The sequence below is a fragment of the Mesoplodon bidens genome (assembly GCF_964165515.1).
Source record: "Mesoplodon bidens genome assembly, chromosome: 5".
Taxonomy (NCBI): Eukaryota; Metazoa; Chordata; class Mammalia; order Artiodactyla; family Ziphiidae; genus Mesoplodon; species Mesoplodon bidens.
The window spans coordinates 19,352,897-19,375,799 of NC_138161.1; the positions used below are offsets into that span (position 1 = coordinate 19,352,897).

Sequence of the window (22,903 nt, forward strand, 5' to 3'; positions counted from 1 at the left end):
GACAGTGGCTGAGAAGTAAAAGCCATCAGGATCTCTGAGTGGTGATGAAATGGGAGAAAAAGTAAAGAACGTCCATTCATTCTGACACAGTCAGCAGCTAGTCATCTTCCCCTAGGGAACATCTTTTCCAGGGATGGGTGAGGTGGGCATGTTTCAGCAGTGGGAAGGGAAAATGCCAAATCTAAGGACTCGTATTTTCATAGTTATAACCTCACCTCTATATTTTTGAATTTTGTGCTCAGTGAAATTCTCTTACTCTTAAAAATTGCTTCCTCCCTCCCAGGCCTGGTTCCATGGGCATGCAATCTGTTGGGTCACACAGGGTCCCGTGCTCAGGAGGGCCCTGTGCTTGGCTGAACATTCTGCTGTTGCCATCTTAAAATTCTTAATTTTGGAACAAAAGGTCCCACCTTTTCATTTTGCACTGGACCCTGCAAATTTTGGAGCTGATCCTGTTCCCTCCACATCTTTGAGTCATACTCCTATTTGCATTCAGATGCCTTCAATTGCTCCTATAAACCTGGGACACACAGAATTGTAGTGGTGGGTAAACGTGTTTGGAAGCAGCTGGGTTTTGCTGTCACTGGGGCTTTTCTCTCCTGCAGTCCCAACTTTTTGTTACTTACTTGCTGTCAGATTAGGGAGGAGATCCTTAGTGTCGGCTTCCTAACTTATAAATGGGAATAATAACAGTAAGGGCCTCATTGACGTTCATGGGAAGTGAATGACATAAAGTATGTAAACAAATGACTCGCGGTAACAAATATTTGTCATTATTTGTTGAGGATAGTCAGTGGTCATTCAGGGGAAAAAGTAATCCACGAGTCAGGCTTGGATGCCTGGTAAGTAAAGACAGAAGACAACACCTAGGGGAGCTGGCAGAGAAATACTGATTTCTTGGGAAAGAAGCCGGCATCCTCCTGGCTGAGCCAAGATCCCACATCTGAAGTCCATGGCTTCCTTCCTTCCCACCAGCCCCACTCTGGCCTGTACCTTGGTGGCTGATGCTCCTTCAGGTCAAGAGCAGAGGTATCTGGGCAGTTCTAGCCCATTCTAGACTCACTGGATACTAACCTGGCATTGGATGGCTTGTGTTTAACCTAGGAGAAAGTGGCTTCCCAGAAGGCTGACTTCTGTAATTTAGGACAGACACGAGGATGAACAAGGACAGAGTTTGAGGTCAGAAGTTCTGAGGTATGGGGGTCTAATGGGAATCATCTTTCCAGACCCTTCCCCTCCTAACTTTCACTTCACCCACAACTCAGATGATGTTACATCCCGGCCTGATTAAAAACAACAACAACAACAAAAACTCAGATGACCGTCCCCTTCTCAAAACAAAAACAAACAAAAAATAAACCAAAAAAAGTTTTTTTTTTTTTTTTTAAAAAACCCTTCTTTCAAGGAGAAGTAAATAGGTCGCTGCTTCTTCTCCAGGTCCGACGCCTTTCTCCTTCGCTTCGGTCTAAAGATAGAAATTCCAGGTTACTCGTGGTTGCTTTTGACTGGAAAAAAATGAGGCTTTTGCTCCCTTTACAAGCAAAGAAATCCTATTTCCTTTAAGCTTGTCTTGTTCTCATTCTCTTCCAGAAACGCCTCCCCCACCTCTTCAAACCAAGACAAAAAGCGAAATGCGGATAAAAACGCACCCCAGGAGCAGCCCTTTATACGATACCCCTGAGAGGCCTGCGGGGTCGGATGAGTCAAGCTCACGGGTAACCGCGCAGAGCGCTCTCGACTTTTCTGCATCCCAGACGTCCTAGGACTCACCTTTCCCTGATCCTCCGCCGTCCCTCTCCTGGCCCCAGACTCTCCCTCCTACTGCTCGCGGGGCTCAGGCGGCCGGCGGCCAGGGAGGCGCTCGGGGAACCGGGGGAGCCGGGGTCGCCGCACCTGTGGGCGCCGGGGGCGCGGGCCCCTCCCGGTCGAGCGGGCGCAGCTCCCCGGCGGCTCCGCTAGGGGTCTCTCTCGGGTGACGAGCGGGCTGGGCCGGATCAGCTGACTCGCCGGGCTCCGAGCCCCGCCGCCGCGCTGCTGCTCCGTCAGTTTCCTCGGCAGCGGTAGGAGAGAGCACCCTGAGCAGCGCGAGCGCGGGGCCACAGGAGACGGCGGCGGCGGCGGCGACACCGGCAGAGCAAGGGCGCGGCGGATCCCACTCGCACAGCAGCGCACTCGGTGCCCCGCGCAGGGTCGCGATGCTGCCCGGTTTGGCACTGGTCCTGCTGGCCGCCTGGACTGCTCGGGCGTTGGAGGTGGGTGCCGCGCCTCGGAATGGGGTGGGGTGCGGGGGGGGAGGAGGGGACCCGCTCCCTCTGAGTCTTTAATCCAGAGAATCCGGGGGGCAGTCGAGGGGACCCCTCTCCTCTCCGCGCCCAGCACCCCCGCTTGCGGGCGCCCTGCGCATCCCCGCCTCCGGCCCAGCCCTGCCCTGGGGACGCGCGATCCGGCCAGCGGAGAGGGAGCGGACGAGGCGTCGGGCCCCTGGGTCCGCGCCTGTCGGGGGCGAGAAGAGTAGGAGGCTGTCCTGAGCTCGGACCCTGACTCAGTCCCTGCCTCGGGGGCCGGGGGGCAGGCGAGACACGTCCAGATGAGAGATAGGGGGAGGGAGCACGTGGGGAAAACCGAAAACGCAGCGTCCCTGGATCCTGTCCCCGGCACTTAATCGCAGTCCTTCCCTTTCTCTCGGGCCCTGGCGAGGAGGAGTCGGGACAGCTCGGGAAGCTGGGCACCCCCCACCCCCCGCTTCCCTTTGCCTTTTCCGCCCCGTTTCACCTTCTCTTCGCATCCCCACCACCCCTTCTCGGCCCGACCTCCTTCCTCCTCCTTCCTCTTCGCGGCTGCTCGGGGCTGCCGCCCGAGTGCGACCCCAACATGCAGGGTCGCGCAACACCCTCCGCAGGCAAACTTTGTACATTTCTGTGTCTCCCTTTTGTGTTAAGTTGACAGAGATGGGAGGGGTCGGACACCCGCAGCCACCTCTCACCTTCCCCAAGCCAGGACATTGTGGGCGTTCGCTCGCACCCTCCGATTCTCCCGGTGAGGGCGAAGGTCCCCGGGAACAAAAGCCGCGACACCCCGCCCTCGCCAGCCCGGGGCGCGGTGGGCTGAGCCGCGCTGGTCTGTGCGCCACCGAGGCTGCCGCCTGACTCCCTTCCCCGCGCTGCGCGTCTGTCCCGGAGGGGGCTCTGGCGGCGCCTCGGGACCCCTCTACTTCTCCCCCACTTCCCATCACCTCCGCGGCTTGCTGATTCTGTGCTCGGCTGTGAAGTCCTTGGGGAGAAGTACGCGGAGAGTGGGGTGTGCGTCTGGAAAGGGCAGTGGCTGGTGGTGGGGAGGCACGAGCACTCCCCTCCTGTGCATCAAAGGAGGCGTTTGTCTGATGAAGGCGCGGCCTCTTCCCTGGCAGCGCCGGGCACTCTGGTTTAGCTCCCCTGGGGACGCGGGCTGCTGTGGAGGGTCCTCAGGGTCTTTTTTTTAGGGTGCAGATGAAAGGGTTGAATTGAGTGAAGATTAAGACGGAGAAGATGGCGCCTCTGCAGTGCAGCAGAGAAAATCTGTGGAGGCTGCAGCCTGGTGAAATCCACCCACCGCTAGGTGTATAGCAAGTCTCCCCCATTGATCCAACTCTCGAACATTCAGCTAACGCCTGTGCAAAATGACTATTTTCCTTTTTATCTGAAGATGCTTAGAAGTTGTTTGCTTGGCAGCTGGGGCAGAAAAGGTTGTATTCCGCATTCTTTGGGTTCCCATTCTGTATTTTACCATTGGTAACCTCCCTTCCCCGTATGTTTGTTTGTTTCTCCTTTTCCCCTACCTCATGGTGATTTTCCAAGAAAGCAATTTCTGGACAAATGTTTTCCTGTAATTCCACTGACACTATACTGAGTGTCACACCGTTACAGCTTTTTAGTCCCTAATTTACAAGGTCATTGAACTTTTTCCTCTTCTGTCTTTTTCCTACAAGTGGCTCAGGAATCACCTCAGGGCTAGTTAAGGCAGATTGTTTTAAGAGTTGAAGAATTTGGTTTTCTATTTTTAAAATGCATTTAATTAAGGGAGCTGGGATTTTTCCAATACTTAAATTTATTCCTATGATTATTTCAGTTTTCCTGATTGTCTTATCACACATTAAAAGACACAAATTAAGTAATTAACAGCATATCATATCCTTTATAGTTGAAGCTTTTGCCAAAAAGTAAATATTTAACTTTTTTGAGCAATATTTTTTTCTGTGTAAAAGGAGGCAGCGTGTAGGCAAATATGATTCAGATTTCTTTTTTAGCCTGTTTGACTGCATTTTTTTTTGCTCTTCCATCCTTTTGGACATTTTCACTGGTTACTGTCACCTTCAAAGGGTGGAGGTGAGATTCACAGTTTGCATTTTGCAAAGCGTTAATGGAAAAGTAGGCAATTCACTCTGATGAGGTTTGAGGGGGATTTATGCAGCTAAATCTCTGTCCACTGAAAAGATGTAATTATGATTGACTGTCTTTTGTAGGGCTTAGAAAATAGGTCTGCTGCAGATGGCTCAAAAAAAGAAATGAATAAGGGCAATGACAATGGGGCCTCAGCTTCTGGGGGAAGCGTCATTACCTGAATTGATGATTTTCCCTAATACAGTGACAGAGTATGAGTTAAAAAGGCCCTGGCATTTATTTATTTAAACTTGATTCCTCTTAAGTTTTGTTTTCCTATATTGTGGGATTTAACCTAATCACAAGTATCTGCTTTCATAGTGGTGCTGATTCACAGATAATATATACCTACTCACACTGGCCAGAACTAACCTAATGGTAGATGCCTGAGCACAGAATAGTGAAGCTCAGATTTGATGGTGAGCTCTAAGGAGTCACTGTTTCTGCCTGATCTGTGGGAAGCCATGACACGGGCAGGGCACCCAAGTGGCTCTCTTGTCACCCTAACCAGCAGAGGCCTGTGATGGGTACCTGGGAGGCCATTAGTACTGCAGAGAAGTACTCCAGAGAGAATAATGATCCCTGGTTCTGGTTGGGGAAATGAAGAGGAACATATAACTAAATAAATCACAAGGTTAAATTAGAAATGACCGATTAAAAAAAAAAAAGAAATAATGTGGCCCATTGAATATTGGTTTGAAGAAAAACGGAGAGGTAAGAAACAGATTCACAGACGTAGAGAACGGACTGTGGTTGCCAAGGGAGAAGAGGGGGCGGGGAGGTTGGATTGGGAATTTGGGATTAGCAGATGCAAACTGTAATATTATATATAGAATGGATAAACAACAAGGCCCTACTGTGTAGCACAGGGAACTGTATTCAGTATCCTGTAATGCACCATAATGGAACAGGAAAAAAAGAGAAAAACATAGAGGTTATCCTTGTGGAAAAGGCTTTCTCCCTGTTGCTAGAGGACCTCTATTTTGTGTTACTTTTCATGGCATACTAGAGATTTCTCTACAGATATTTGTATGAAGATGAAGGTTGTCCGTCATTCTAGAAATAAAGAGCTATTATATGCCTTTCATGTGGCCACTAAACTACCATTGAGTGTGGTAAGATTCAGTAGAAATGTCCCTTCCCTTTCTGCACGTTTGATCTAGGTGGGGATATGTATTACCTTAAGAGACTTACAAAGCATCTTTGATTAATATACTTCTCTAATCTCTGCCTAGTTATATCAGTTACAAATGCAAAGATAAGCCTTATACATGTACTTTAAAAATAAAGCTCCAGGAAGTGAGGTTTAGATTGACTTGCATACACCTATTTCCCCTCACCCTCCTTCTCCTGTTCCCAGGAAGTTTGCAGAGTAAATAAGACAGGCACATGATTATGAAAGAAAACAGAAAGTGTTAAGTACAAGAGGAAAGTACAGATTAAGTGGCATACTGAGTAAAATATTAACAGTATAAACGTCTATATATAAGGAATAAAGGAACAGTGGGATGAGATAATCCTGGAGAATTTCTTGGTGGTTCCTTTCCAGCCAGATTTGTATCTCAGGTTGGGGGAAGGGAGATTGAGTCTTTGCTTTTACATATTTGTTTACATACTTCCCTTCATCTTTCCCCTCCTAGACACATACGCATACACACACACACACACACACACACAAACCTACACCCCTGAGGGTGTGGGTGGAGCCAGTGTGGGATTTGATTTTCTTAGTTTCTCATCTATTCATTTGGGACCTTTTTAATTGATTCTCCTTTTGGACCAAGCTCTCTCCTGTAGCCCTGACGCTAGCCTGGTGAACAAAACCATCATTTGCTTCAGGAAGCTTCCAGTCTAGTGGGGACCATACACAGACCACACACAAATCATTATAAGTGTGTGCTCATGAACTGTGACAGATGCTGAGACAGAAAGCAAAGGTGCAGGGTACACTCTGGAGAGGAGTAGGGAATTCCAAATAAGGAGGTGAAGGGCCGAAGGTGAGGGGCTGAAAGCAGGGTCTCAGGGCTCTGAGGCGGCATCTTCAGTAGGACCTTGACTGAGGGAATGAGTACATGATGAAAAAATGATTCACTGGGCAGCAATGAGGAGGCTGGGGAAAATAAAATGTTTAGCTTGTTGTTGTTGTAGTTTTTTCTGGTAGTTTTCTGCCTCTTCATCTTCTACTTGACTATGAAATGGTTTCCTTTTTATAGTAGGACCTCACATACGTATGTACGGAGTGAGAATTGACACTAGCACCATCTTCTGCAAATCCTTGGGGATGCTGTCGCCCTGTGTGTCTCAGCCCGTATCCAGATACCCCCTCGTTAGTGGCTGGAGGAAGATGGAGGGTGGCAGGCAGAGGACGCCAAAGTGAAGGAATGAGCAGACCCCTTGAATGAGTAACAAGTTTAAGCCAGAAAATGTCTATTTCTTAGTTTTCCCTGTAGTTGTTAGTAAAAGGAAAGCAAGTAGCACCTGAACCCTCAAACTGAATTTGGAAGTGAAAACCAGAGGAAAGGGAAGATGTTATGTAACTGTTTTTTTCAGTTTAATGTGGATAGTTTAAGAAATAACTGTTTCAGTGAGGACACTAGTGTTTTTCTTTGAAAAAAAAATCTGGTGAATTTTTCTCTTCAGATTAGTGGTTAATAGATATGCTTTCCTGGTACCTTTTTAGAAGTAGAAATGCACCAAAAACTGGATTCGAATGGACTGCTCTAGGAATAAAGTAAGTCACTGAAAAAAAAGAAAAGAAAGAGCCTGGATGTATTCATGAACTAATAGGTATATGAAAAAGGGATGCTGAATAGATGAGTTAGCTGACTATTCAGAGTGGGATACAGAAGACTCAAGTTTCACATATGAAGTCTTAGCTGAGATGGGGAGCTCAGAGGCCATTTTACTTATTTCGTGTGACTACATTTGGAAGAAACATAAAATACAGATTTAGCTTGAGCGTTGCTAGGATTGTAGTATTTTATGAAAGAAGGTAGTGGTTGAAATGGGGAAAATGAAAGGCTTTTAAAAGCCAGCTCTATGGAAAATAGTGGAACTGTTCCTACATTTATAGCCTTGATTTCGACCAACGTGATGTCAGGCCAGGAACCAAGTCGTGGAGTTTCTCACGTGTTCTGGGAAGGCAGCATTTCACATTGATCAAGATATTGACTTTGGGTAGCTCATGCCTCAGTTTCTTCCCTTGTAAAATGGGGATAATAATGTTTATGGTTGTTGAAGATTGAGTAAATATATAAGTAAAATTCTTGGAACAGTAAATGAGTAAATATATGTGTAACATGATGGCACCTTATAAGCACTACCTGTTAGTTACAATTACTGTTTATGATGATGATGTAAAATAGATACATTTAATCTCATACATTGTTGAGAGTTAAAAATAAAAACCTACATGATGTTTCATGACTTATTGACTAATGCACTTACCGACCAGTTCAGACTGTTACAGGAATTTGGCAGCTTGTTTCTGAGAAGAATGAATTAATTTGATTTAAATTGTAAAAAAGACATTGCAGATAAAATTTTTATCACAAATAAAATTTTTAAAGTATATATTATAAAATTTTCATTTATTAAATATTCATATGTATTTTATATTTCAGTTGGCTTTTTAAAAAAGCATTAAAACAATTCATGCTAACAGAAAAACTTGAACAATATACAGAAATACGTAAAAAGCATAAGCAGTTGTTACACAAGTGAGTAAGATCTATTTTAAATGTGTGTACCCTGGCAGCTTGCTAGACATGTCTAAAATTGAGCAAGTTTATATTCTGGCTCGATTATTAACTCAACTATTAGTTGATTATCAGCTGTGTGCAAAGAGCTGTGAATAAGCTTGGTTTAGTTCTCAGCAAAACCTTTTCTAGAAAAGTGAATAAACAGGTTTGGCCAATCTAGGCAGAAATGGAAGATTTCAAATGCCAGCAAAAGAAATTTGATGTTACCTAGAATAGAAGCTTGAAATAATCTTCATCTGAGGAACAGGAAACCAAAAAGCAGACTGCTTGAGAAGGTAACACTTCTGTAAGAAATCAGTTTTCAAAATAAAATGAATTATTTTACTAGCTAGATGATGATAAATTCTATGGTGGTCTACTCTAAAACTTTATAGTGATCTACTGCTTAATTAAAAGCATAGTTTTTTTAAGTCAGCATATTTTCCTCATTATAAAATAAAAGGTTTCTAATCTCAGTTTCAAAATTAGGCTGAAGATATTTGAGAATACCCCAAATTGGTGATACTGTGGTTAAGGTATTATTAACACATTGAAGAATCAATAAGCAAAATCCCAAGGAATCTATATGTTTTTTTTTTAATCACACCAGTTCATGTATTTCTTTATCACTGTCCTGCTCAATCAAGAAAAGTGACTTCAAATCAGAGGATGCAATTATTGTAGCCATGTTTGCAATAAACATGCTGCTCAGAATGGATACGGTGAGGAAAGCAGGTACCACAACCACTTATGTAGAGTGAATGAGCAGGGGCAAGGAATAAGCAAGATGAAGATTTCAGAAAAGGGAAAAGAACAATAACCCTGTTTTGTAGATGAACAAATTCTAGAATTCTTAAGGTCTTATTAGTAATGGACCCCAGTATTTGTATCTTCTAATTTCCAGATGGTCTCTCTCTTTATTTTTTCTTCCCAATTTGGGATGATTTTTAGTTGAGAAGTTTGAGCAAGAAAAAAAATATTTGGTGATTTATTTTGTTGATATGCAGTAGTTCTTTGCTTGAGTCTCTTTCATAGAGAATCTAATAATTTGTCCTATGCTCTCATTTTGCTTCCACAGAAACCCACATTCTATCTTCACTAAAGAATGTTTAAGGCATCCTAGGTGATTGGGACTGATAAATTACTTTTCAGCCTTAAAGGATGCTTATGAGAATAAGAGATCTGCTCTATCAAAAAGAGTCATTTGTATTAAGTGAAGAAATGCATTGTTACTCTTGTTGCTTTGTGAAATTTCAAAGCTTTGATGACTGATATATTTTGACCCGGTGGAGACATTTTACAGGACTAAAGACAAGAGGTTTAATCCTACACTTGAGATACATTTGTCTACTTTAGACCTGACCTCTTACCCCCAAGTGACCACAAAGTCATTTGTTGTTTCTCCTGTCTGCACGTGCTGGATTACAATACAACTAACAAGTCAACATAGTTTTTATTTTTAGTAAAAAATGAAGAAAATAGTATTGTCTATTAAGGCTTGGTTAGTCCAAAAAAAGGACTTTTTATGTTTGCTCTTACTAATGGATGGCTTTTCTAAAGCATAATTATTGTTTTTATAAATAACACAACTCAGTTATTTTGTAATGGAATTAATAGGCACGCATGATAAAGATAGATAAGTGCTGTTTTGTAACCATATTTATTGATTTTTTTCATCTTTCGAAGAAAAGAGGCCTTATCTACTTTGAAGACTGAGCCTTTAAAACTGATGCAAACTTTTTGAAATCTTTGCTTAACTCTTCAGAGACTAACATAAAAACATCATATGAAAAGTTATATTTGAGAGCAAATATTCCCCATGCTGATGCTCTTAATTATTTATGTTTTTTTTTTGAAACAAATAGTTTTGTCATTGTGGTGTATTGGTTTGAAGATACAAATGGTGAGTTTTTAAGAAACTCCCATAGAAACTTGCAAACATGCAGACTGATCATTCCAAGAATAATTTATTCAGATACTTACATATTAGATGAATGAGCAATTTAAAATTAAAATCAAATGTCTATAGAGAAGTTACTAGCATATTTTCATATATAGAAACTTAGATTTTTATAGGCACACCCAGGAAAGGAAAATTCACTCCTTCATTTAACCAATAATTTTGAGGTCCCTCCCCTCATGGGAGTTTACAATATAATGAGGGGTAGACAGAATAAATAGCAAGTAATAGGGGACTTGGAAAAAATTAAGGTGGGTAAGGATATCATAAACAAATGCTAGGTGGAAACCTGCTGTGAGTGTGATATTTTATGTGGTGTTATCAGGAAAATTCTCTGACCCAAATGTAAACTTAGATATCTGGAGGAGAGAACTATTTACACACTGTGATGTAAAACAATAACCAGAGACACAGATCTACTTTGGCGGTTAGATATTAAAAACAAAGATGGTGGGGCAGGAACTCAGGAAGGTCTAGGAGGCTGAAGGAAGCCTATTTCCTACAAACAAGAAACGGGGGAAAGGATTTTTACCTGAGAGGGTCCTGCTCAGTTTCAAATCCAGCTCACCCCATTATTTCAGAATCCCTATCCACATGTGTAGCATGTCCTCCACATACGTATTTGTAGAACAGAACAATTTCCCAGGTGGTGAGAGTACCAGTTTCTTCCTTGTGCTTTTCTGTATTTTCCAACTTGCCTAGAGAACTCTTGAACTACTGCTATGACAAATCAACACGTAAAAATTTAAGTGGGAAGGGTGAAGTTATTCCTGCCTTAGAAGCATAGGAAATTCAAGTAAGCAGAGGCAGAAAGCCCCAGGAGGGCAAAGAGTCGGTGTGGCCAGACTTCAGTCCGTTCAAAATTTGCAAATCTGAATGGTCCCTGTGTATAAAGGAGTTCCAGAGGCACACTGCCCCCTCTCTTTGCCCAAAGATAGAAGGTCCACACAGAGTTCCTGAATCCTGGAGATTTCTCCAAATGAAAAAGCTTCCTGGGACTTCCCTGGTGGCGCAGTGGTTAGGAATCTGCTTGTCAATGCAGGAGACACGGGTTCGAGCCCTGGTCCGGGAATATCCCATATGCCGTGTAGCAACTAAGCCCATGTGCCACGACTACCGAAGCCCGCATGCCTAGAGCCCGTGCTCCACAGCAAGAGAAGCCACCACAATGAGAAGCTGGCACACTGAAACGAAGAGTAGTCCCCACTCCCTGCAACTAGAGGAAAGCCTGCACGCAGTAATGAAGACCCAGTGCAGCCAAAAAATAAATTTAAAAAAGAATCCTCCTGCCAATGCAGGGACGCAAGTTCGAACCCTGGTCTGGGAAGATCCCACATGCCGTGGAGCAACTAAGCCCGTGTGCCCCAACTACTGAGCCTGTGCTCTAGAGCCCACAAGCCACAACTACTGAGCCTGCATGCCACAGCTACTGAAGCCTGCGTGCCTAGAGCCTGTGCTCTGCAGCAAGAGAAGCCACCGCGATGAGAAGCCTGCTCACCTCGACAAAGAGTAGCCCCCGCTCGCCACAACTAGAGAAAGCCCATGTGCAACAAGGAAGACCCAATGCAGCCAAAAATAAACAAATAAATAAATTTAGCTTTTAAAAGTTTATTTTATATTGGAGTATAGTTGATTTACAGTATTGTGTTAGTTTCAGGTATACAGCAAAGTGATTCAGTTATACATACGTTTATTCTTTTTTAGATTCTTTTCCCGTATAGGTTATTACAGAGTATTAAATAGAGATCCCTGTGCTGTACAGTAGGTCCTTGTTGATTATTTTATGTTATTAGTATGTATATGTTAATCCCAACCTTCTCATTTATCCTTCCCCCAACCCCAAAATTGGGATTTTTAATCTCCTCATTTAAGAGAAGGGCAAAATGAGGTTTGGCATAGGGGGAAATCATCTATGTAGTGATTGACGTCATATCTTAATTGTGATAAGATCTCATTAATTGGGAAACTACCATTATATCATTATAGTGATAAGTAATACTATTGTTATTTATTATTGTTTTCATAGTAATGTGTTACCATTATTATCACTATTTTTGGTTAGTACCTATAAGAATTACCACTATTATTTATAAATATTGCTATGATAGTAATAACATTACTATTAGTAATATAATAAGCATTACTATTATGGTAATTAGTATTACTATAAATATTACTATAAGTATTACTACTATCACTATTAGTAGTGCTTAAAATGACTATATTATTACTTACAATAAGTATTGCTATTTTTCTTATAATAAGTGTTACTGTTATTATCACTATTTTTATTATTTAGAATAATAAATACTATTATTATTTTTAAAATATGGTGGGGCAAAGAAGGGACTATTGACTGTGATCACAAACTGTTTCCTATAATTTGTTTCATAACTCACTACAGAGCCTTACATCTAGTATTTATGAAATATTTGACAAATGTTTTAAAATCAGGACTCTAGGAATTTTATACTGTAATGATAATTATGTTTGATTTTTGACAGTTGAATTAACTTCTCTTATGTTTATGAAAATTATGAATGACACCTAACTATAAGTGTACAGAAAAAAATTAAGCTTTTTAAATAAGATTTATTTTTTTCAGCCTTTTCTGAAACATTTTATTGTGAAAAGGTTATATAAATGCTGTCAACAACTTCATTTGCAACTCTTTATTTCAGACATTCAGTTGACCTAGCAGAAAAATGCCTTGTTCGTGAAATATTTCATCAATCCTCTGATTGATTGGGACAGTTTCAATTGAGGATGCCTAGAAATGATTTTCTTTGAATAAGATAGTAGAATTTAGAAAGCAAACATTGTGTTTTGGAATGAAATTGAGTGGCCATCAAAATGAAAATTTCATTACCACTGTCTCTTTTCAGTTTTCTGCTTTTTTGCCATTTTACAGCTAATATTTACTTTTTACTTTAATGTGAACCAGGACCAATATTGGCCCTTTAAGAAAAAAATTGAAATCCTGTTACTTCTATTCTCTAAAGGAATTGTACTTTTCAAGTTCAAGGGCTTGAAGCCAATGCCACTATATACTATTAACTTGACAGGCATTGAAAAGCTAATTGAGGTCACTATGATTTAGCCTTGTGTCTTGTCAGTGTTTTCTCAGGCTTGTTTTTAACGTTGTGTGTCAAGTGTTAAATCCTCTTACACCACAGAATCCAGAAAATTTCAATCCAATAAAAGTAAACTAAATTTGAAAATCCTATAGTTGTTTTGTGCGGGGCAGGCTCTTGGCTAACTGATAGGACGATGGAACAGGAAGGCAGCTTATGTACTTCTGTTGATTTGAGGAATTGTGAAAGGCTCCAGTTTCAAGAATACATTTGTGACAAAACTGCAATTTTGGAATCACTGCATACTTGTTTAGTGAATTATGAGAGGAGGGAATTCTCTGAGCATGACCATGTGACTGAATGTCTCAAACAGTAGAAGCAAAGGCTGCCGGGTAGAGAGCTATCTTAAGATAGTGCAAGTACCAGGAACTTGGGACTGAGTAATTAATCAACATGGCCATTTGAGACATCTAGGACAAAGATGATGAACAGGGAGGATATACATAAATAAACAAGATAGGAAGCAGACCCACCCAGTTCCCAAGCAATTCCTTTCCTTGTCTGTATTTGTCATTTAAATATTTCACTTCACTTTCATGAGTCTGGACTCAAAGGTTAAATTTGTATCTTTGTGAATTTTCTGGGTGGTGCTGCTGTAAGGACACAGATGGGAAGTATTGAGTTTGTTGGGAATATTTCTTGTGTGTGTGTTCTTAGTTGTATTATTGACTTCATAAATAACCAGTAAAGAGAAAAACATTTTAGCTTAAGTTTTGGGTTTTTTCCTGGAAAAAAAAAACCAAAACATTGGTTAAAATATCATTCTCAGGGTTTACTGCCACTGTTAAATTATTTATGCTTTTTAAAAAAATCTGACACGTAACCTCATTGGTGGTTTGCTCATTCATCTCAGAAATGTAACATGTGAAACTCAAACCCAAGCCTGTCTATTGATTCTTCTGTTAGCAGATGAGGGGAAGGTTTAATGCAGGATGTTTAAGTGGATACTTGGATTATGTGTTCACCTGTTTTGTCTCTACTCCAAATTTTCTCAGGGCGTTAGTGGTTGGCGCCTGTGTTACTGGCACTCCCTTGGATTTTCGATTTTCATTATTCCTAATTTTTTTATCTCACTGCATTTTTCTCCTACTTTTTGAATTTTTAAAAACATCATTCATTTTTTCGGACATGTGCTGGGTGCCTTCTGTATTTCAGGGTGACAGCAGCCCTAGAATCTTCATGGGGCTACGTATAAACAGAGAAGTGATTGAGTCTGTTCCTTGAAGGATTCGCAGCCTGACAGGGGAAGAAAGAGATGCAGAAATAATTAAGTACAGTGTGCCAAAGGTCACAATGGAAGAAGGTACCAAGTCTTCATAGAAAAGACTGGCAGCACTTGAACTGGGTTTCAAGGATGAGTGGAGGTTAATTGGATCATGGTAGGGCTTTCCAGACAGAAAGGGCAGCAAGTGTGTAGAGGTTAAAAAGAGGAAGCCATGTGAATATGGGTGAGGGAGATGGTGTGGGGACAGTAGGAGATTAAGAGCTTTGGATGCCTTGATGAGTTTGAACTTCATTTTCTCAGCAATGGGGTCCTTTTAGATGTTCCTACAATGGGAGTAACCATTGACGACTGTGGTTCAATTAGGTTTAGGAGCCTTTTCAGAAGTCCTTGTTAATGTCTGCTTCATCTTGCTAGCCAGATGGTAGCACCTAGCTGCAAGGGAGGCTGGTACATGTGGTCTATTAGCTGGGAGTATTGCCACCAGGAATACATTCCAGGTTATCTTACTGATAAAGCAGAGGTAGGGTATTGGGTGACAACTGACATTCTGGGATGTAGAGGAAATACAATACAAAGGAATATAGACAAAAATGAGTAGATTAATAAACAAACTGAAGGAAAGGTTCTCTCTGAGCAATTGGATTAGGTTTTGGGGATTTGCCCACTTCTTATCTGCTCGCTAACCACATAAGAAGCACATCTTTGGGGAGTGATGGAGGAGGAGATGGGGAATGCTGTTTTATTTTTATGGCAGGAACACCTAAGAGCTAAGCCTTTACTGTGGCAGATTGTACCCAAGGAGGTTTAGACTTGGGGTCCTGGAAATCCTTTCAATCAGAGTGATGGAAACAGGTGTAATTCCAGTGGCTCTGTGGATAATAATGGCAGTATCAGTTTACTCTCCACACTAGTAGACTATCTTTCATTTGATCTAGAAGCTTCCCTAAAGCACCCTTGTTGTTGTGCTTGTTCTTTGAAAGGAATAGCAGATAAAACAAGCTTTGAGGTTTTTAGAGAAGAGGATGATACTGGGAATCTCTTTTGAGCTAGATTTCCCTACCATGTTCAACTTCTTTTCCATTGCTACACACCCTTTCAGATCTGCTTATGTGCATCTGTGTTATTAAAACAGAATTGAAAAACCTGTGGAAAAGAGGAAAATAAACCTTAATATATTAGTAAATTATTAGTAAATAAATCAGTAAAATTAATAAATAAATCAGTAAAAATGAGGCTGCCATTTTAAAACTCATCTTAACTACTTATCTATTTTCTTATTCATTTCAATTATTCTAGATGTGGACAAATGAAGATATTTACCAAAAGTATGTGATGAAATAAAGATGAGGAAGAAAAACTTAGAATCTTGAGCAGGCTTGATATACTTATCCACGTTAGGGCATAATTGAGTTTTTATAGTAGGCATTTTACTAGCACCTCAAGATTTATTTAAAATATGTCCCAATAGTTTGACATATTGTACATGTTTCTGTCTTAAGGAAGTGTCTAAAATATCATGGTTCCTCAAAAGCTACTCTTCGTTTTATTTTCCACATTATTTTTTTTGAACACTTGGTTCTCTTTAAGAGTAATCAAAAGCATAGTTTAAGTTTGATCATCTTAAATCTTGGCATTTCTTTTCCTTTTTCTTTTGAAGTGTCTAGCAAGGAAAATATTTTATCTTATCACTTAAAGAGACTGCCTTCAGAAAAACAATTGACAGTGTGTAGTGTCTGAAATAGTTGTTAATTAATCATAAGAATCAGAAAGAGGAGCCGATATGTGTGTGAACATAGATTTCTCTCACATTATCCTGGTCATATTTTGAAATTATACTCTTTTTTTCCCCATAAAAAGAGTGTGTGATAAATTATATCATGGAAGTTTGAATATTTGTTTCAAATATATTAGCTAGAATTTGAAAATATAAGAAAATCTTGTTATTTAATTCCTGCATAATTTTCTAATGGTCATATAGATTATATAGAAAATTTATTTTAAAACTTTATTTTTTATTATTTATTATTTAAAAATTCCTCAAAGGGCATATTTTATTCTGAATTGTGTTCTGCTTTCATATATCTGAAAATATCTGACTTAATTACTGGCTATGGTTTAAGCCCAGTCTGAAATGGTTGTGCCTTTAGTTGGCTTTGGATTTCAGAGTTAAGGACTGTTGCTTGCTTTAAATAATTGGTAGTTGATTTTGCAGGCAATTATCAATAGATGGATTCCTTTGTTTAAGATTTCCTAATTGAAAAAGTTGGCAGTCCAAGAAAATGTTCTGAGAAGAATATTTATTCTCGACTTACCTGAATCTTATATTTTATTGGCTTTGTTCATACCCCGTTGTATTTCTAAGTAAACAAGCTCTCTAGAAACGATCTCTGCTTCCTTGATGATTTAAAATACATTAAATTAAAAAAAATAAAATAAAATATATTAATTGATACAGATTGTAAAAATTAGTGGAAAAGGTTCTAGTTAGATATCAATGAAATGTGCTCCATCCATGCAAGTTTATTTTAGTTGTTCCTATCAAATTCGAATGTGAGTTTAAAAAAAAGAAGATTGTGATCATCTTTGTGAAGGAAACTCAGTTATTACTTTAAATATATATTCAATTCAAGGAAACGGAAAACAGTTGTGCCTGTGTGAAGGCGCATCCATTTAGGATTATGCTACAATCCTGTAATACAATCCTACAGTTGATAATTAAGATTTAGCCTTAGAGTAAATAAAGTGATATTGATTCTTTTTAGGCCCAGTGTTATTTGCTATTGATTCATTGTTGGTGAGCAGAACAAGAGAACAAAAGCAAGGCTTTAAAACAGCCATTTATAAGTATTGTGTGGAAATGATAAGCTCCAAGTCCTAATGGTGAAGAGCCAGGGAATGGCAATATTCCCCTCAGATGCTCTCCTGATGTCATTTCATCTTACAATTCCTCTGGCCCTCACTTAATGCCTAGGCCCAACTCCAAAACAATGCAGTTCAATACAAGTATAATAGGACCACAAGTATAATTTAAAATTTTCTAGTAGACACATAAAAGAGAAGAGAAACTGGCAAAATTAGTACGTTTCAGTGCACCCAATAAATGTAAAATATCATTTCAATTTATGGTCAGTATAAAAATTATTAATGAAATATATTAATTTTTTTGGTCAGTATAAAAATTATTAATGAAGTATATTACATTTTTTTATGTCCTCAAAATTTTACCCATAGAGCATATTTTAATTGAGACCAGCCACATTTCATGTAGTCAATAGCTACATGTGGCTGGTGGCTACCATACTGGACAGTGCCGCTATAGAAGGGCCATCTCAACTCACTACTGTCTAGGAAAAGAATCAGTTTTTGGAGCAGGTAGTATCCATAAGACCTCCTGTCTATGCCTCTTCATCTTACAGATGAAGAAATTTGGATCTGGAGTTGCTGAGTTGCCCAACATCACTTGAATATTAAGGGTCAAAGTCCAATCCTTTTCTTCTGGCTTCTAATCTTTCTTCATCACCCTGATACTTCCTTCTTTTCTATGTTGCAGAGTCCACTTAAATAGGTACTAATATTAGGTGGTTGCTATCAGTTAAATATTGAGTTTTAAGAAAGTCTGGCTCACCTGAGATAGGCATGGCCTGATCCAGACAAAACTCTCTTTTGAGGCAGGGTAAATAAAATTACCAGGGATATCTAGAATCTCTCAGTAGAATAGTAATGTGAGATGATGCTGGGTCCAGTGATCAATTTTGTCTTTTTTTGATGTGGGCACTGTTGGAGTAGGAGTTAGGTGGACCCTTTGGAACTCATAGTATGTAACTCTGAACACTGGTTGAAATGTCAACTGCCCAGTGAAAGGAAAGATCAACAAGGCATTACGTACTATGCACAATGTGTTGTGTGTATGAGGTCTCTTCCTGGAAACACTGGGTTAAGCTTTCTTTTTCTTTTTTCTTCCATTTTTTGGGAGGCTGCCCGTGTGCGTGCCCATAGTTCTTACCCAATTATATTTAAAGTATGATATTTTTTCGACAACTTAAGCCCAGTGCACTCCTGGCATGTAAAGTAGTTATTTTCCAAATGCAAGCAAACGTGGACAACTTACCACACAGCATTGTGGGCTGGCGAAGGCAGGAGGTTGATGTACTCCTGGGATCATTGCTGTAAAGTATTTGTTTTATGGTATGAAAAAGCATGATGAGTGAACTTTTAAAGTTGGAAGTTGTTTTAAAATATTTATCAGCATGGATGTTGTAGATTGTATGAGTGCTTTGAAGGGAGTTTAAATTTATTCAGTGACTTAGGTTTAGTGACTTTAGATTTAGTGTTAAACTTGACAATTTTTCTATTTGAATCTTAGGACTTCTCAACTGTGTCTAGACTTTACCCACAAGGTGCAATTGATCTTTAAGTTAAGCATGCACTGCGTTTTCTTCATATTCTGTAGTGAAAACAATTGCGTTTTTGCAAATGCTGATATATGAGACAATGCTTAGAGTATTCAGGGCTTGCAGGAATGAGTTAAAAGTACAGTACTGTATCTCCTTTGGCAGTTGACTATTAAACTTAAAAAAAAGAAATGTCTTTAAGCCTAAAAAAATTCACCTTTTTTAGCCATTTTCCATATATTTTTCATAGTACATATAACCAAGAGGAACAGAAGTTAGAGCTTTAAACTGTTTGGGGGTGTCATATTTTTTAAAACTATGTATAAGAGTTTTTGAGTTAGAAAAGTATTACGACTTCATTGTAGGTAACTTAGAGAAAATATAAAAACATGCATGACCCTACCACCCACAAATGTGTTTTATTTCATTTTTTAAAGCATTTTTGAGATCATGCTGTAGATTCCATTTTATCCAATCATGCATTTTATTCCTTAACATTAAACCTCATGCCATTCTCAGTTGTTCATAAGTATAATGTCTAATGGATGTATGAATCTGTGTAGGGCAACAGGAGCTCTGTAATAGTGGACATGTGCTTTTTGTATTTGGCATTTCCAACCCAAGGTTAGGATAAAAGTAGTGACGTAGGGAGGGACTCTGTGCCAAATACTTGTTAATATTTTAAGTAGTTATTGAATGATCTAAATTGCTGCTCTCAAGGAGTGTTCAACACAGTGGTCCATCAGCTATAATACAGTACTCAAAGAAAAATAGATGAACAGAAACTAGAGATTAACGAAGATGAAGAAAAAAGAAAACCTGACCTAGTAATTCAAACAAACAGTTCTCTTATTCAGTAGTTCCATGATCACTTTTGTAGGAAGAATTTTGACTGTAAGAAGTTATTAGACCTGACAGACAAATACAGTCAGGGATCCAATGTAGACATCAGTGAAATTGTGATTTCAGTTTCTAGAGCCACTCATTGGGAGCGTTAATCAGGTAACGTGATTACACAGATGTAAATAAAGCATCCTCCTTCCATTTCCCTGCTGTTTAAGTTTCTCCTGATTTTATGTGGTTAAAAATAAGTCAGAAACATTTACTCCATGAAGTTCCCCAAAGTAAGAATCTTTAGCCACAAAAAAGAAGTAGATTTGTCTTGAAATTGAACAATGTGTGATGAAGTGTCACTTCCATAGAACCCTGTGTAGGGTTGTGGAACCCATTCAGCCAGACTCATATTAGTCTTTGATTATTAACTGCTATTCACATGGACATTTAACCAGTTATATCTTACCATATTTCATATCATAGGTTTTTGGAGCAAGGACTATGTTGTTTACTTTTACTTATTTTAAATAAATAGAACACAGTAAATATACAGTGAATAAATGCCACCCCTAGAAGCCCAAACCTCTTTTTCTTTGTCATGTCTCCACAATTAACTGCTCTTTCTTAAAATGTATATAATCTCTCAGACCGAATCTCTTCTTTAGGGATGTCACTTCTTTTTTGTGAACCTCTTCTTACGCTCCCTGCCCTACAACCCATGTAAAAATGTTAACATCGGGCTTCCCTGGTGGCGCAGTGTTTGAGAGTCCGCCTGCCGATTCAGGGGACGCGGGTTCATGCCCCAGTCCGGGAAGATCCCACATGCCGTGGAGCGGCTGGGCCCGTGAGCCATGGCCGCTGAGCCTGTGCGTCCGGAGCCTGTGCTCCGCAACGGGAGAGGCCACAACAGTGAGAGGCCCGCATACCGCAAAAAAAAAAAAAAAATGTTAACGTTAAATAAAATTTGTATTCTTTTTCTCTGTTGATCTGTCTTTTGTCAGTTTAATTTGCATTGAACCAGGAACCAAACCTAAGAGGGTAAAGGAAAGAAACTGTTTTTCCTCTCCTATAAGTATTCAAGCTAGAGGGAATGGTAAATACGAAGGCCGTGAGGAGTCTGAGAAAGTATGTGAGCTGTTACGTGAATTATGTGTACATAATTTATCAATGATGGTTCACACTGATGAATCATTTATGGAAACTAATGGTCAGAGTCTTCCATATTGAATTTACTCAGTCTTGGAGAAGAATGTATGTTTCAATCAAGAGGGATGTATGGAAGACATTCTGTGTTCTAAACATTCAAGAAAGCTCTTAGAGTGTGTAATAATTCATCTTTGCCTCTATTTAAAAAGTTAAAATGGGAAGAAATACTGTTTTACAGTTATTTCGGGTTTTTCATTTTAGTTTTTGTTTCTAACATGCATTAGAAATTTGGCAATCATGTCATGTTGGTGTGATTTATTAGTTCTGGAATAAACAGCTCTATTTCTGGCATATGTAAGTATAGATACTTCCTTGGCTTTTGCAATAATAAACAGGTATCTAGCTCTTTCTATGATCTGGGCAGTGTTGGAAGTGCTTCTCATATATTCAGCAGCTGCCTGTGAGGGAGCTACTGGTAAGTTATCCCCATTCCATGTATCAAGTCCATGAAGTATCCACAGGGAAGGAGCTGGAAAGTGGACCAGGTTCAAGCTCTCTATCTTCACTGTCTGTATTCTTAACCACTTATCTCTTCTGCTTCTGGCAAAATGGAGTCGTGGATGGAGTTCAGCAGGTATTTTCTCTTGAACTAGGCATTTAGCTCCTTGAGGAAGCAGACCAGGGTTACAGTGGCTGCTTGTTTAGCAATACGACTAACCTGTTCCACCTTCAGTTCCTGGCGGCTTCCCCTTCCCTCCAGCCTCACCTGCACGAAATTCCAAGCACCAATGTCTACATGGCGCCCTCTCCCCTTCTACAACGACCCGTTCCTTCCCTTTCTCTCAACCCTAAATAAGATTGTTCAGAGTGTAGACGTTGGCATCATTCAGACCTTGGATTTGAGTCACAACTCCTTCAGTTAATTATAGAGTTATAACGAGCAGGAAGATGACTTAACTTCCCTAAACCTAAATTTCCACATCTACAAAGTATCTATAAATAAGTCGGTCAGGAGGAAAAGTCAATTTAGAATCAGGTACAAAGCATAGAGCCTGAACAGTAGCAGGCCCTGAGTGAATAATGGCCCTGGTTTTCATTTTAAGTCTCTTTGTAACGTCGCCTCGGATCCTTCACAACTATCCTTGATGTTCAAGTCAGCTCCATTTTACCCTAGTGAAAATGCAAAGGCTGGGGAAGCGGCCCAGTGGCCCGTGACACTGCACTGTTTAGCTTCACATTTCAGTGCTATCAAATAGCTGGAAGGCTGTGGTATCTCACCATTTCACTGATAACATTTTCAACATCTGAAAACAGGAATGACCTATTTTATTTTTTTAACATCTTTATTGGAGTATAATTGCTTTACAATGGTGTTAGTCTCTGCTGTATAACAAAGTGAATCAGCTATGTGTATACCTATATCCCCATATTCCCTCTCTCTTGTGTCTCCCTCCCACCCTCCCTGTCCCACCCCTCTAGGTGGTCACAAAGCACCTAGCTGATCTCCCTGTGCTATGCGGCTGCTTCCCACTAGCTATCTATTTTACTTTTGATAGTGTATATATGTCCATGCCACTCTCTCACTTCATCCCAGTTTACCCTTCCCCCTCCCCGTGTCCTCAAGTCCATTCTCTACGAGGAATGACCTATTTTAAATCCTGCATAAACTTTGGTTAAGTTGTTCGAGTCCCAGATGTCTGTGAACCCAGAAGAAAAGCCACTAGGAAAGGAATGTCAAGCATGTGCATCGCATCCGGGATGCCACTGACTTCCCCGCCCACTTTCCTGCCTCTCCCAGTCCTGCCCCTGGTTGGCATGTTCAGGAGTGACCCTACACAAGTGACAGTCTTGGCTGTTGGGACCAGCTGGAAGCAGCCACAAAATTCCTGGCTGCTCTCTTTCACAGATCTCTGCTAACCCCTTTGAAAATAAAGAGATTGTTTGTCATGTATCAAAGGGGACTGGGAAGGAGGTAATTGAGACATCTTTCTGTTGGGACTTGTGGCTTCTAGCACCTGCAGAAGCTTCCTGAAATGGTGGTGCTCATGCTTTAGGTAG

At 40.3% G+C, this 22,903-nt stretch overlaps 1 protein-coding gene across 4 annotated transcripts in view; it reads left to right on the plus strand.

Moving 5' to 3' along the window:
- Positions 1-2,046: 2,046 nt before the first annotated feature.
- APP (amyloid beta precursor protein) overlaps positions 2,047-22,903 on the plus strand; it is a 286,033-nt gene continuing 265,176 nt past the window's right edge. For 2 of the 4 annotated variants that reach the window (XM_081235728.1, XM_081235729.1), the window contains exon 1: positions 2,047-2,252. In XM_081235728.1, the coding sequence (XP_081091854.1) occupies positions 2,196-2,252 (57 nt within the window). In that variant the 5' untranslated portion in view covers positions 2,047-2,195. The remainder of the gene's footprint in view (positions 2,253-22,903) is intronic. The other 2 variants (XM_081235726.1, XM_081235727.1) reach the window with 1 other exon arrangement.